The 14764-nt window shown below is 54.8% G+C and overlaps 5 protein-coding genes across 5 annotated transcripts; 2 read left to right on the top strand and 3 right to left on the bottom strand.

Annotated features, from left to right (window-relative positions):
- Positions 1-1026: 1026 nt before the first annotated feature.
- Positions 1027-2828, bottom strand: CTAM01_00027 (aldehyde dehydrogenase; the record flags this gene model as incomplete). Its single annotated transcript, XM_060516081.1, has 2 exons — positions 1027-1155; positions 1242-2828. The coding sequence occupies 2 exons, from the start codon at positions 2826-2828 to the stop codon at positions 1027-1029; spliced, it is 1716 nt and encodes a 571-aa protein (XP_060388707.1).
- A 941-nt stretch (positions 2829-3769) lies between these two features.
- On the bottom strand, positions 3770-5258 carry CTAM01_00026 (pH-response regulator protein palC; the record flags this gene model as incomplete). Its single annotated transcript, XM_060516080.1, has 2 exons — positions 3770-4030; positions 4086-5258. The coding sequence occupies 2 exons, from the start codon at positions 5256-5258 to the stop codon at positions 3770-3772; spliced, it is 1434 nt and encodes a 477-aa protein (XP_060388706.1).
- An 899-nt stretch (positions 5259-6157) lies between these two features.
- CTAM01_00025 (ALG8 glycosyltransferase family ALG6) lies at positions 6158-8018 on the top strand (the record flags this gene model as incomplete). The annotated part of the gene is made up of 2 exons (XM_060516079.1): positions 6158-6413; positions 6478-8018. 2 exons carry the CDS (start codon positions 6158-6160, stop codon positions 8016-8018), a joined length of 1797 nt encoding a protein of 598 aa, XP_060388705.1.
- Positions 8019-8355: 337 nt separating this feature from the next.
- Positions 8356-11297, bottom strand: CTAM01_00024 (WD domain-containing protein; the record flags this gene model as incomplete). The annotated part of the gene is made up of 2 exons (XM_060516078.1): positions 8356-11221; positions 11281-11297. The coding sequence occupies 2 exons, from the start codon at positions 11295-11297 to the stop codon at positions 8356-8358; spliced, it is 2883 nt and encodes a 960-aa protein (XP_060388704.1).
- Positions 11298-11492: 195 nt separating this feature from the next.
- CTAM01_00023 (Arp2/3 complex) lies at positions 11493-12799 on the top strand (the record flags this gene model as incomplete). Its single annotated transcript, XM_060516077.1, has 5 exons — positions 11493-11683; positions 11743-11984; positions 12039-12461; positions 12517-12666; positions 12717-12799. 5 exons carry the CDS (start codon positions 11493-11495, stop codon positions 12797-12799), a joined length of 1089 nt encoding a protein of 362 aa, XP_060388703.1.
- Positions 12800-14764: the final 1965 nt, after the last annotated feature.

Genomic DNA, 14764 nt, shown 5'->3' with positions numbered 1-14764 from the left:
GCAGACCCTATGGTTTTGAACGTGGAATAGCTTAAAAGCCTACCGCCCATCATGGTAACGTTGGCCATCAAGATTATGCTACGATACATTTCCAGAATACTGTATGCTTTCTATCAAACGGGCTAGGCACGGAACGTACAATCTTTCGCTTTAGAAGTACAAGGTGTAAATTTATGCTGCTTTTGTCACCGCCAACATCATGACGTTCTTGAACTTCTTCATTCTCCGTATAAAACTCCAATCGTATGCTCCAGATAATCAAAGATACAGATCATTTTACGGACAGTTAAAGCAGTAAAGACAGTTGTAGCAGAAAGGGGGATGAACGAGGCTATGTTCTCATAGCGCAAGACAATCGGTAGGTTAGACCATGACACGCCGTCTTTCAGGTTCTCCTTCACCCAGATACCGCCTCCATGGCTAGTCAATCGACAGTCGTCTTAGGGCTATAATCCTTTCTCGAATTATCATCTTGATTTAGGCATAGTGACTCCGTGGCGCGCTTTTGGAGTGGTATTTCGTATTTCATGATGTATGCAAGTTGGTAAAACAAGTACTACACGAGCCTACACACAAGTGACCGCTGTCGAGTAGGCTTGTAATACAGGCCTCAATATGCCATGTACGGCTCTTGCAGCTCATATTACGCTACTCCCCAAGTCCCTCATAATTTCTTTATCGCCTCAAGTTCGTTCAGCTTCATTGCAACACGAAAGTCATCACACACTATTTCGCGATTGAGTCCACCGCACGAAAGACACAACGAATTGCTACGTTTGAGATGCTTAATGGACACGAGTGCGCAAAGATAGCTGCAGCGTCATGAATCATTCTTTTAATACCCGAGCCACGTACTTGTTTATACCACACAAGAAGCTTTGACGAACATGTCCTCATTAACAAAACCACACGTGTCCAACACCTCAACTCCACGACTTGATCCGGTAGCTCTAATTTGTGTGTCAAAACAAGGAAACAGAGAAGGCGATCGCACTATCCTACACTGGTTTCAAAAATAATAAGAGGCTACGAAGGAGACATCGCAGCACCTTTTGTGACGAGAAACTCATCCAAGGCCGTAGCTTGTGCCGGTGTGTATCCGTTCCCATTATTTGAAGCAGGTACGGGAGTTTCTGTCACCAAGCAGACCGTATTCTATGAAGTACAATTAGCCACTTGCCCACTTGGAAGGTGATGGATCATATCTTGCCGGGAAAGCAACAGAGCGTGCGTCAACTTACCATTCCTAGAACTGCGGCATCCAGCCGATCAAACATCCTCCACAAACGATCGTTATTCTTCGTAAAGACGTAGCCAGCCAAGCCGACAGGGGTGTCGTTCGCCCTCATCACAACCTCGTCTTCCGTGTCGAACACATACAGGCCCAGCACGGGGGCGAACACTTCCTCCCGGCACATCAGCATCGAGTCCGTCATACTCCCCAGCACAGTCGGCGCCATGAAGTACCCGTCACCAGGCTCTCGCCTTCCCGTGCCGAGAAGCTTGACAGCCCCCTTTTCCGTCGCGTCCTTGCATAGCGCCTCCGCCTTGTACAGCCCGCGAATCGTCGTCAGGGGGCCCAGCGTCGTATCCTTGGCCATCCCGTGCCCGACCTTGAGCTTCGACGCCTCCGCCACCAGCAGCGTGGAAAACACATCATACACCCGCCGCTGCACGTAACACCGGTTCGGCGCGACGCACGCCTGCCCCGCGTGCCGCCACTTCAGCGCCACCAGGTCCTTGGCCACCTGCCCGAGGTCCGCGTCGTCGAACACGACGGCCGGGCAGTTGCCGCCCAGGTCGAGCGACAGGCGCTTCAGGTTCCGCGTGCACGAGGCGGCGACCCGCTTCCCGACGCGCGCGCTGCCCGTGAAGCTCACCGCCTTGACAAGCGGGTGCATGCACAACGCCTCGGACACCACGGGCGTGTTCCCCAGGCTCGTCGTCAGGACGTTGATGGCGCCGGCGGGGAAGCCCGCGCGGTCGGCGAGGCAGGCGAGGGCGAGGGCCGTGAGCGGGGATTCGGAGGATGGTTTGACGATGACGGTGCAGCCAGCCGCTAAAGCTGCTGCGGCTTTGCGGAGGGTGAGGGCGAGAGGGAAGCTCCATGGCACCAGGGCGAGCACGACGCCGATGGGCTGCTTGAGGAGCGCGCCGCGCTTTCTTGGGAACGCGCTGGTTGCGGGTGTCGAAGCGGGGACGGCGCCGTCATCGTCGGATGTGGGGGAGGAGACGCGGGATGCGGCCGGCGACGGTAATTGTGGAGTTGTTGTCGGTGGTGGAGGCGGCGGTGGCGGCGGCTCCAATCGGTCTGCTTCGCCGGCGAACCAGCGGACGAGACCAGCGCCGTAGTCTACTTCGGCGAGGGCCTCGGTCAACGGCTTCCCTGTTTCGTGAACCAGAATCGTGGCCAGGTCGAGGCGGCTAGCGAGGATAAGATGATGCCATGAGGTCAGGAGGCGAGCGCGCTCATGAGCCGGGGTATGCTTCGAGAAGCCCTGGAAGGCGACGTAGGCGGATTTGACAGCGGGGTTGACGTCGTCTCTGGTGCTATCCGGACATGTCGCCCATACGCGACCGGTGCCCGGGTCAAGGACCGCGAATCGTTTGTTACTGAGGGAGGAGACCCATTCGCCGTGGATGTGGCAATCGCGGCGGAGTAGGTCCACGTCTGTCAGTCTGAACGGGAGCGGGAACGACGGCGAGATGGGAGTGAGGCTGTGGATCACGAGGCTGTTCTTGTGGCTCTTGGCCGTTGAGGTGCCGGAGGATGAGGTGCTGGCTGTCGTGATGGTGCTCGCGACGGGGGATGTTACCGCGCTGATCATTGTTGGTGAGAATGAGACCCTTCGTCGATGGGAGGAGTAGTCTTCCCGACCGGGCTGGGCAACGGAATGTCTCCGCATCGGACGCCCTATGAGGTGAGGAATGAGTGGATTTGGTAACACATACACATATACACACAATATGGTGTTGAGAAACCGATTTGAGTTGGGACCTAAGGAAAGGGGACGCAAACACCTACCGGGCTGCTGGTAATATTAGCAATGCTGATCAGGCGCCCGTCCAGGTCCTGGGTGATTCGGGAGGCGGCGGAGAATTTCTCCCCTCTCCTCACGGCGTGGCACCGGTGCCCGACTGTTGCATAGTGGTAGACTTCGGGGGAAGGGATCCGAGGTCGAATGAGATCTGCGAGGTCGGGAATACACATGTTTTAAGCTCTGCCCCTAGGCGTCATCTGAAGCTTGATGTCGGTGTTGTTGCAAAGTCTCCCATAATAACCTACCCCTGGCTTCGAGTAAGCGGCCCAAGCTCCGTGCTTGCGGCTTTCCTTCCCCCCCTCCCCCTTCTGCTTTTCTTGTCTGAGACCGAGACAAGCGGGCCGCCCCGGATTTCCAGCTTTCAATCCATCTATGGCAAGTGGCAGGTCACAGAACGTTTCTGGTTACGTTGGCTCGGACTGATGATGAAGAGAAGGACGGAGTTCATCTGAGCTCGGGTAGAGACGCGGTTGACAAGTAATGCGGTTCTGAAGAACTTGAGGGGAAAACCGTTCAGGAAAAACTGACAGGATTCGGATGATAGGACAAGAACTGTGCGCTCACGAACTGAGTACTAGCGGGAGTTAACAATCCGGGGTTGACGGAAATGAGCCGCATGAGCCAGAGAAGCGTAGTATTTAGTGAAAACTTTGAAGAGTGTGTCTCCCACCGGCGGTGCTCTTTTCTAACACTTTCTCAAACAAGAGAACAGATGGTTGCTACGACGTCTAGTAATAGGACGTGCTTGCGCTCCTGTAATCCGGTCTCGATTCAGGATATCCTCCAGGTGGCCCAGATACGCCTTTGCCTTCGTCATCGGAGCTCAGGGCATCTCCGTAGTCGTCATTCCTCTCAGGCGGCGCGCGCATGGCTTCCAAGATGCTGCGATCCAACACTGGCGGCTGATACGGCTTGAGGGTGTGTATCTCACGGCCAGATGGCATCTGAGCCAGCAAGGGCCCAATCGGAGGCACGATCTGGACATTCATCTATGCATGAATTGTGAGCCTCGCAGTCATCGACCTTGGACGTAACATGGCTTACCGTGTCATTGAGCTTGTGCCACTTGCCTTCAAGCAGCTCGATCACCCTCGTCTCCTCGCCCTTTCCGCCGTCCGCACCCCACGTGGTCTCCTTTTCGACCTTGCGATCCTCGCGTTTCTCGCTCCACTCCTTTTTGAACCGGCTGAAGCCACTACCTTTGGCTGAATGTTTAGACTCAACGCCTAATTCTTGGAGTCCGGCTTGTAGCCACGCGATAGCCGTGCCAACTTGGCCACTAATCTCTGAGTCTATGCCAAAGAAACGGCAAGCCTTTGCGCGACATGTTCTTCGCAGATCCTCGAGATAGCGAAGCAGTCCCTCGTTGATCCCGCTGGAACCCCGCCCCGCAGCTTGGCAAAGAGAGGAGGCCTGGGCGGCGTGCTCCGCAGCAGCAAGACAGAGTCGTGCAAACAAATGGGCACGAACTTTCGGAATCTCGGGGGCTTTGAACATCCACTCGCGGTCGTTCTTATTGCGGTCTTGCGCGACAATGGCTGGGTAGGGATCGTCCTTGAGAACCGCCAACAGTGTCGCCTCGGCGAGAGCCAGGGACGACATGGCTCGAAGAGTCGAGGGTGATACATCGCTGCAGGGTGGCGGGATCTGAGTTCTCTCAGCCCGGGAAGCTATATAGTCGTATATCGATGCAGCATCCAGAAGGTATTTGGTCGCTGTTTGAATGGAAGCTGTGCGCTGTTGATTATCCAATGTGGCCTGTGTTGTGACGTACAGCGGGTGAAGGGCTGCCCGAGCAACCAAGGTGTATGAGTTTGCCAGAGATGAGAGAGTGAAGGCAATCTCGTGGTCTATGGACTGCACTTTTACCCTCGCTCGCTCTCTGCCGGGCACTGCATTCTCCGAAAGTGTTGGTCGCCATTCGATGGACGGCGGTACCTTTGTGTTGAGGTTGATCCAGTCGCCTGACTGAGATGTTGGATTTAGTCCAGCATCAATGGCGATAATATAGGGGATGTAGCCGTTAAGAGCTCCAATGACTGTCGAAACGTGAGATGATTGCGATGATGGGGGTAGTCTCTTGTGTTTTTTGAGAGCATCTCTCACAACCCCGCGATATGTGCTGGAACTGAGGGGCAATGAGGGGTGAGTGTCGCTGCTAAAACTGGAGGAGAATGAGAAGGCCGAAGTTGTCGGAAGAACAAAAGGGAAAGGCATATTCAGGAGGAGCTGGGTACCAGCCGAAGTCAAGATGGTGTATGATGAGAAATGTGTATGAGAGTCAAGGATCGTCCACTCACTAACATGGAAAGCTGCCAGAGAGCAGGTACCTCGCTGTGACGTTAGATGTCCCGGATTACCTAAAGTAGCCAGCCAATTGAGGCTAACGCATCTTAACTTGTCGACACAGACTCGGTCACGTGTTTAAGACCAGCATTCCCCGGTTGCGATGGAGAGGACCGAAAGCTGAGTTGTTACAGGCCATTGCTGAGGCTCGATTTCGAAATGGCAAAACTTGAAGCCATGTCACTTTATATCCAACATAGGAAGTCATTGGCTCCCGAGGTTGAGATTCAAGCGCTCAGTCATACAAGGTCAGGGTCGTATTTCACCAGATCACAAAAGTAAAGTACCGCGTACCTAGGCAAAACGCCACTAATCTAGATGTCATACCTAACAGCACAGAATATGCTTGGAATATATTCACTGTTGCAATCTTCTTAAAGAGATACAATGGCAAGCATGGAAAAACCACATTTTCGCCTTATCAATCAAATTAGCCCCAGATTGTCCCTACTTCTTTCATTGAAGATTTCATGGAATGTTTGGGACAAGGGAACGGCTAGCGGCAGGAAGGTACCTGGCGATCCGAGCCTGCCTTTAGCGGCCGGGATGTGGGGACCTTAGGTACAGGACCTACAGGTTGAATGAAGCACCAGCTGTCGGGTTCGTTAACGCGACGTGGACCCTTGGATTTCAGCATCACCTCAGCGAACCTCCCACTGCCACCACGACCTTGACAAAGCCAATTCGCCGTCTCCAGGCAATTCTTCACCCCCTTCTGGCACCTCATGCCGCACATTGCCAATCGACTGGATACCGACTGAGCTGCCATCATGATCAGTCCATCTCCCCACAAACCCCGGCGCAGAGGCGGCAAGAAGACCAACGGTGGAAATGGCACTGGCAGCAGTACACCCACTGTGGAAAGCCACCTCACCAAGAAGGAGGCTCTGGTCAAGGCCCCAATCTTCCCTTTGGCTTCGTTTCTCTGGCCAGCTCGAGGCTCTGTATCGCAATGGGAGGTCCTTCCCCTGATTCTCATGGTGGTTGGCCTGTTTAGATGGGCAGCCGGGCTCTGGGGGTACTCTGGTAAAGGCGCTCTGGAACACCAATGAGAATTGACAGCTCTTGCTAACCATGCCACTCATCTTAGGTTTCCAACGACCACCCATGTTCGGAGACTACGAGGCGCAAAGACACTGGATGGAGATCACAACACAAATTCCTGTCTCGCAGTGGTACTTCCACGACCTGCAGTGGTGGGGTCTCGACTACCCGCCCCTGACGGCATACCATAGTTGGCTCTGCGGCAAGGTTGGAGCCTTCATCGACCCTACTTGGTTCGAGCTGTACACCTCGAGAGGATCCGACGACCCGACTCTGAAGATATTCATGCGCGCCACAGTCATTGTCTCCGAGTACCTCGTATATATCCCCGCTGCCGTCATCTTCGTACGACGCTTTTCTAGGCACAGCAATGTGCCGACATGGACCGCCTGGATGGCGCTCGTCGCAATCTTGATGCAGCCCGCTACGATTCTTATCGACCACGTTCACTTTCAGTACAACACTGTCATGCTTGGACTCGTCCTGGCGAGCATGTCGAGTATGCTGGCTGGCCGCTATCTCTGGTCTGCAGTCTTCTTCGTCGCCGCCCTTGGCTTCAAGCAGATGGCCCTCTACTATGCCTTCTCCGTCTTCGCGTTCCTCCTGGGCAGCTGCGTTTTCCCCTTGAAGCCGGGCCGCTTCATCGGCATCGCCCTGGTGACCGTCGCGGCTTTTGCGCTTCTGCTTCTGCCCCTTGTGTTGGGCACTCTCTACGACGCTCATCGAGGCATCGACGCGCGGCCTGACTATGAGGGGCCGCCGCCTGCCTTGCCCCTATTCCCGTGGCTGACCGACGTCCTCGATACCAACGCTATTTACTACCCGGTAGTCGAGCAATTGGTGCAGATGGTTCATCGCATTTTCCCCTTTGCGCGCGGTCTGTTCGAAGACAAAGTCGCCAACTTCTGGTGTGCCGCCAACGTCGTCATCAAGCTTCGCAACTACCCTCCCGAGCTTCTCCAGAGAGGCGCACTTGTGGCTACATTGGCCTCGATCATTCCGCCCAACCTGATTCTGTTCTTCCGTCCGCGCAAGTCACTTCTTCCTCTGGCCTTCGCAACTACGGGATGGGGGTTCTTTCTCTTTAGCTATCAAGTACATGAGAAGAGTGCGCTACTCCCTCTCATGCCCATGACAATGCTTCTAGCCGGTAAGCACGGACTGTCGCGAGACATTCGGGCTTGGGTTGGATTTGCCAACGTCTTGGGCGTGTGGACAATGTTCCCCCTCCTTAAGCGGGTAGATCTCAGCGTCCCGTACGCCGTCCTGACATTGCTGTGGGCATACCTTCTTGGTCTCCCGCCAACGTCTCTGAGTGCCTACTTCCAGGAGGATCACGGCAAACTGCGCCAGTGGGCAACATTCCTTCTCCACGGCGCGTTCTACGTTGCCATGATTGCATGGCATGTGGTCGAGAGAGTAGTGGTGCCGCCCATTGACAAGCCCGATCTCTGGGTCGTTGCAAACGTGGGTGTCGGTGCGGTGGGATTCAGCATTTGCTACCTCTGGTGTCTGGTGCAGTTGATTGTGCAGAGTGACATTCTGCCGACGAGAGGAGGCGCGAAGAACAAAGCAAAGAGCCAGTAGATAGAAGGGTCGACTAGCAATGGTCTTGTACATGCCAGGCGGACGAGTCTCTTGAGGAAGAGAGCTCATGTAATAAAAGCACGGATTCCAGAAAAGACAAATGAGCATCGGAAAAGCAAGGTTTTTGTTTTGGTAAATTGGGGTGAATAGTACATAAAAACACTTTTAGAGGCCGAAAACGATGCTATTCTACCACCTGGCGATGCACCTCGATATCTAGGAAGAACAGAAGGAAAACAGGGAATCTCATGATTATCGACAATCGCCTAGTCCTGACTTGACTTTGTATCTTTCTCTGAGGCTACAGGTATGGTGATGCTCGTCCGAGGTTGGAGAATCACGAAACCTGCACAAACGCCCGCTTCTTGACAGCCCGGCTCTCATCGCCATCCTCCCAGTTCTCGTCGACGTAGTCCTTGACGCTCTTCTCCTGGAGCTGCATGCCGACGACCTTGAGCGCGGCAATGTTGAAGCCCATCTCGTCCTTTTGGCGCTTCAGCGCGGCGCGCAGGTTGGCGCGGATGCCGTCGAGCATGCCGCGCATGGTGCGGCTGGCGACGATCTGGCGGTGGTGCGTCTTGAGCATGAAGAAGAGGATGCGGCAGGTCAGCGGGATGTTCATGGAGCGCTGGGCAAAGACGTTGAGGAAGGTGAAGAGCATGGGCACGGAGGCGAAGGGCAGCACGAGGAGGGCGTCGTGGAGGGCCGAGGCCTTGATGCGGCCCAGCACGCTCATGACGTAGGCCTCGGCCGTGATGTTGCCGAGGGCGACGAAGATGGGGTTGCGCTGGGGCGCTGGCGCGGACGGGTTGGTCTTCTTGGCGTCCTCCCACTCCTGGAGGAGGTTGAGGTCGGCGATGGCGATCTCGAGGGCCTCGGCGATGCGTTCTCCGGCCATGAGGGTCTCGACGGTCTGCTTGGAGGCGGCGCCGACTTCGCCTTCCTGGTCCTCGGCGTCCGGGTCGCGCTCGAGCGAGGTGGTGAGGGTCTTTTCGTAGAGCTCCTCGATTTCCCTTTCGCGCTCTTCTTCGAGGAAGATTTGCTCGTCCGTCTCGTCCCAGACGCGGATGGACTTGTCGTGGCCCGCTGTGACGAGGAAGTTGCCCGTGTGGCCGACGGCCATGGCCCAGACCTCGCCGTGGTGGCCGTCGAGGCGCTGGATCTGCTCAAACTTGTCGCCGTCCCAGTATTTGATGACACGGTCCTTTGAGCTGCTGAAGAAATGGTGGCCGTTGCCGTCCGAGTTGTGGGGGACGAAGGCAACCTGCAGGATGGAGTCCTGGTGGCCAAAGAGGGCCTTGTGGCAGTCGCCAAAGTCGAGGCCCCATATCCTGATGTTCTTGTCGGCGGAGCTGGTGACGATAAGCTTGCTGTCGTACGAGATGTCCATGCTCAGCACCGGGAGCTTGTGGCCGTAGAGGTTGAGGTAGAGCTTCAGGCTGTCGGTGAAGAAGACCTTGACGGTGTTGTCGAGGAGGGAGACGGCGATGTACTTGGCATCGGGAGAGTATCTCACGCAGAGGATGTCGTCGGACACCTTGAGTGTTTTTGACTGGACGAGCTTCAGCTTAGGTGTCGTGCGCGTGGTGCCGAGAACCGGCTCTTGGACAATCTTAAAGTCCCAAAACTTGGCTGACTTGTCGGCACTCCCTGATGCCACCGATTTGCCATCGGGGTGAACTTGTAATGACCAGATGGCACCCTCGTGCGCAGAGACGCTGTCCAGCAGGCTCGCGGACGCGACATCAAAGAGCTCAAGCTCTCCCGTCTTTGTTCCGACGACGACGACCTTGTCTCCGGGCAGGAACGCGCAGCAAAGAGCGTAACCGCACTCAAAGGTGCGGATGCAGGCCTGCGTCTTGATGTTCCAGACCTTCAGACTTCCGTTGGCAGCCGTCGCCAACATCTTGTCGTCAGAGCTGAGCGATACGGCGCGGATATCTGTCCTGTGTCCGGGGAGTTCCACGGCCAGCGACCGCGTGTAGTCGGGCACATCCTCCTTCTTCGACTTGGAGCCCTCTTTTGTGGGTATGTTGTAGTACTCGAGTTGGTTGTTTGTCGTCCCCGCCAACAAGTGTATTTCCTTGCTTCCACCATTGACCGCCCAGTCGACAGATCGCACCTTGCCGCCCGTTCGGACAATCACGTACTGAACGAAAAAGTCGCTAGCCTCTGCGGCGGAAATATCCTCTGCCTGATCCTCACCCTCAGTCGCAGCATCGGCCTCCTCTTTTCCTTCCTTGCTGGCCTTTTCACGTCTTCTTCTCCTCTTCCGGGCCAGGGACTTCTTGACCTCTGCCTCCGACCTTATGCGCCACACCTCCACGGCCTTTTCTACGCCGTGGACTGCGAAGTAGTCTCGGCGGGGGTGAAAGATCACCTCGATAGCCTTGTCCTTATGCTGACGGAACAACGTCCCTCTGTCATGGAGAAATTTCGTATTTTGCGGAGCGTCGACCTGACCCTTCAAAGCGGCGAGTCCTGTCGTATCCAGGAACCACACCTTCAGCTCTCCGTCGTTTCCGGCCGTGATGCAACCGCTGTAGTCGGGGGAAAGTCCCAAGGCCCAGCATTCGCCGTTCGTCTGTGCGATGTGTGTCTCGATGCAATGCCTCGATGACAGGTCCCAGAGCTTGATCAGGGAGTCCTTGCCGGTGGTAAGAAGGTACCCCTCCGCTGACGGGTCGCTGTCCAGCATTGCCGTGTTCTCCTCATCTTCGACCTGTCCCTCCGGCTCGACGAATTGCAGTCCTGTGATCTGATCCTTGTGTCCTCTCAGCTTGAACTGGCCGACCTCAGCCACGAGATCCCAGATAATGACATCCGTGTCGCGGGAGCCACTGGCCAATCGCACGCCCGACTTGTCGAATGCCAGTGTCGTAATCGCTGACTTGTGTCCGTTGAAGTTGACAATCACCGTGGCGATCTTGCTATCCCATAATCGAATGCTTCCATCTTCGTATCCGACAGCGAAAATATCTGTGTCGACTTTACTCTGCACGATCGCAGTGACGGGTACCGTGTTTCGTTCGTCTCGCCACCTGCTAAGTAGTTCGCCCTTCTTTATATCCCAACACAAAACATCCTCGTTCGCGGCTACGATTGCTTGGCCGGCGCCGTTGCCAGCTCTGCCTTGGGGAGCCCAGGCGAGGTTTGCTGTGTTGGATGCGACAACGCCGAAAGACTTGCTATGCTCGTACTTCCTGAAGAAAAACCAATGTTAGACACACTGTTAAAGTCCGCGACATCTGTAAAACCTTACAAGTATGATTTGACCATTTTTGCTGATTTCCTGGCGCCCCAAAAGCCCTTTGTCAATGGCTCCTTAGAATGCGACGAGTAAACCAATCGTCAAAATCTCGAACCTCCCACCTTCCAATCTTTCAAAAAGTTTCCCTCACCTTATCGATAAGATCAGAAGATAAGTGGAGAGGACCGGGAGTGCCGAAGTATATCCGCAATCAATGGTCCCGCATGAGCATCACAGCCACAGAAGCTCCGACAGCGACCTCCACGTCAGGCGGGCCCCACCACGAGGCATCATCAGCATCCAACGACGCAACAACATCACAGGAGACGTACGGACAATTGGTCGCAGACAAGATGCTTCTCCTCGACTATCAGAATGTTCTGATTCAGTCGGTCCTCACCGAGAGATTCTCTGGGTACGTTGATGAGAACCATTGTAGCCCATGTTCGGCTAGCTTCCTAACTTCCAAGGCAGTGCCCCTCCTGCACACATCGACCAGACCGTCTCCGATTTCGACGGCGTCATCTACCACATCTCGACCCCCGAGACGAAGACCAAGATTCAGCTTTCGATTCAAATAAGGTGCTACAAGGACTTGGTCAAGTATGGGGCAGAGCAAGTGCTGCAGAGGGAATATGGCCAGTATGTGGTGCCGCCGGAACCCGGGTACGACTTCTCGGTATTGATCGATTTGGAGAGCCTCCCGGAGGAGAAGGGTCAGTTACACTGCAATTATACCGGGTGATACTTGGGACTGACGAAAAATGCAGAAGAGAAGGATGCGCTGATCATGAAGATGGCGCTGCTGAAGCGCAACGCCATGGCCGCGCCTTTCGAGGCCGCTTACGAGGAGCACTACAAGCTGAAGGAGGAGGCATCCAAGTACACGTCTGAGGAAGCCCCGCAGGGTGTTCGCGAGGGCGGCGAGGTCATGGCTATCCACTACCGCGAGGAGGAAGCTATCTACGTCAAGGCCAGTCACGACCGTGTTACGGTTATCTTTAGCACCATCTTCCGCGAGGAAACCGATCGTGTCTTTGGCAAGATCTTCATCCAAGAATTCGTCGACGCCCGCCGGCGAGCTATCCAGAACGCTCCCCAGGTGCTCTTCAGGAACGACCCTCCGTTGGAGCTCCAGGGAGTCCCTGGTGTCAGAGATACCGGAACCGGCGAGATCGGATACGTTACCTTTGGTGAGTGTTTATCCTTACATAGCTTGATTACTTTGCCATTGACGTCTTATGATAGTTCTTTTCCCTCGACACCTTACACCACAGAGAATGCCCGACTGCATCTCCCACATCCAGACTTTCCGCGACTACTTCCACTACCACATCAAGGCATCGAAGGCGTACATTCACTCAAGAATGCGCAAGAGAACCGCCGACTTCCTCCAAGGTATGATACAGTTCGATTTCGGGGTGAACTTTTTGACTAATACCACGCAGTTCTTCGCCGCGCAAGACCCGATAGCGAGGAGAAAGAACGGAAGACGGCGAGCGGCCGCACTTTCAAGGTCCAGGGAGCGTAGGCCAGTAAGGATGCATTCTCACCGCATCCCCGGAATAGGCAGCACACAAATCGATGACAAGGACTCGCTGGACTGTGCCTTTGAAGATATGTCCGGAGCTGAGACGTATCGAAGCTGTATAAGCAAATGCGACACCACGCGTTCCCGCCCACAGCTGATAGCGATAGCAAGCCGAGGGGTTTTCTGTTAGCTTTGTAGAAGAAGAAAAAAAGACTTTTATGACCACTAGCCCTGCAGACTATACCTCATCCTCGGAATCCTCCTGATGAAAACCGGAAGCAGCTTGGCAGTAATGAAATCGGGAGCAATTCTAAGCTGATGGGCCAATCAGAGGCCCTAAGGCGTGGACCGGCCTTTTCGTGGTAGGGTGATGAGACGGAGATGGAGAAACCTTTTGCAGATGATGCGCAAACTGCAGCCGGGACGGGGGCACCGGGGAGGGGGAAAAGGGAGATGGTGACGGCGTTTTGACGGCGGTGCATCCATGGAACATTAATGGCGGCGGTTGCTTGATGTGCCGGATCGACGTCTCCACTCTAACGCTAACACCGGTGTCCGATGGGAAGGGTTCCCACCTCACTCTTCCAAGTGCCTACGTGTAGTGCAGTTTGCATACGAATGGAGACCAGGGCTGATCCGTGTACGCAGTATGTCATACATGAATGCATTGTTGACGGCCAAACCGGGATTGTTCATGTGAACAATCATGAAGCAAGCCGGCCGTGCCCTTAATATGCCTGGAGTTTGTTCGAGGCTTTATTGCTGGCCGTCCGATGTGTAAATGCTGCCACAGCGAGAAAGTCGAAATATTCGAACTAGGTATGCGTAGCTTATCCGTATAGAGAACCTAGTGTTTGGATGAACGAAGGGGGGGATGTAACATGTGGTACCCCTATTTGCATCCATGGACCATAAGGTAGGTATATGGTGTGGCTCTCTGCATAAGATAGGTCTATATATCGCTCTTAGTAATCGTTGATCGTTCCTCTCAAGCACGTAATCCAGGTCGCATAAAGCTGTTTCCTCGTGGAAGGAAGGAATGGGATTGTTTCGTTTGTGTGGCGAGGTTTTTTTGGATTGTGTAATTCACAGGGTAGTCGGCTTTCGACAACCGCGCATAATGGTGAATTAAAGTGGTTTTTTTTTTTCCAACAGAGGGATCCGATAAGTGGGTGGGCGGGCAGACGCGCCGGGACAGAGAGCTTTCAACTCTCCTTTTCTGCCTTGGTTTTTCGCGATTCGCGTTCGTTGGAACTTGTCCTCCACTTTGAGCACTGCCCGCTGCGTTCCTTATGCTAGGTAGTTTGGTTTCCTACGTTTCCCTGCTTTGCGCCGTCCAGAATCGGGCCGTGGCAATTATTTCCCTCGAAGGAATGGACGTGGCCAATTTTGAAATGTCCTTTACCAAATCTTGCTCAGAATCGAAAATCGAAGTACCAGTGAACGGAAGACCGATGAGCCAATCGATGCATCGTGAACGATGAGTATGCACTTTATGCAGCAGAGGTTGCGATGACAGTTCAATCAATTGGAGAGCGGACGCCGCAGGCCGGGATATCCCCCACCGAGGAATGCGCTGTGAGACCAACTGGGTTTGAAGATGGGGCGCCGCGGGCCCCCTCGTCCAGTCGTCACGGTCACCTCGGACGACACTGCAAACTGGAAGCGACGAGGGAGGGGACGGCTTGATAATCCATGCCGCGACGCCGGATCCCCCCCTTTCGTCATTCTCTATCCGTACGCTACGGAGGGAGCAGAGCAGCAGTCTTTCTCTCTTCCCGCGGCTCCAGGGGATGATTTATTTGGTGTGAGTTTGTACACCTGCTGTGTATCCGTACATAGATGCTCTGCCTCCCCCCCCGAGTCGCGTCCCCAAGGAGGAAGGACCCGACCCCTTAAAACTCTCACAAGGTATCCCATGCATACCGTGGACGGCCAAATGCGAGAGCCTGAGAGGATACCCGA

This window comes from Colletotrichum tamarilloi, assembly GCF_030869305.1.
Source record: "Colletotrichum tamarilloi strain Tom-12 chromosome Unknown Scaffold_1.1, whole genome shotgun sequence".
In the NCBI taxonomy this organism is placed as follows: domain Eukaryota; kingdom Fungi; phylum Ascomycota; class Sordariomycetes; order Glomerellales; family Glomerellaceae; genus Colletotrichum; species Colletotrichum tamarilloi.
The sequence above is the reverse complement of the archived record's forward strand: the minus strand, read 5'-3'. Positions and strand labels throughout refer to the sequence as shown.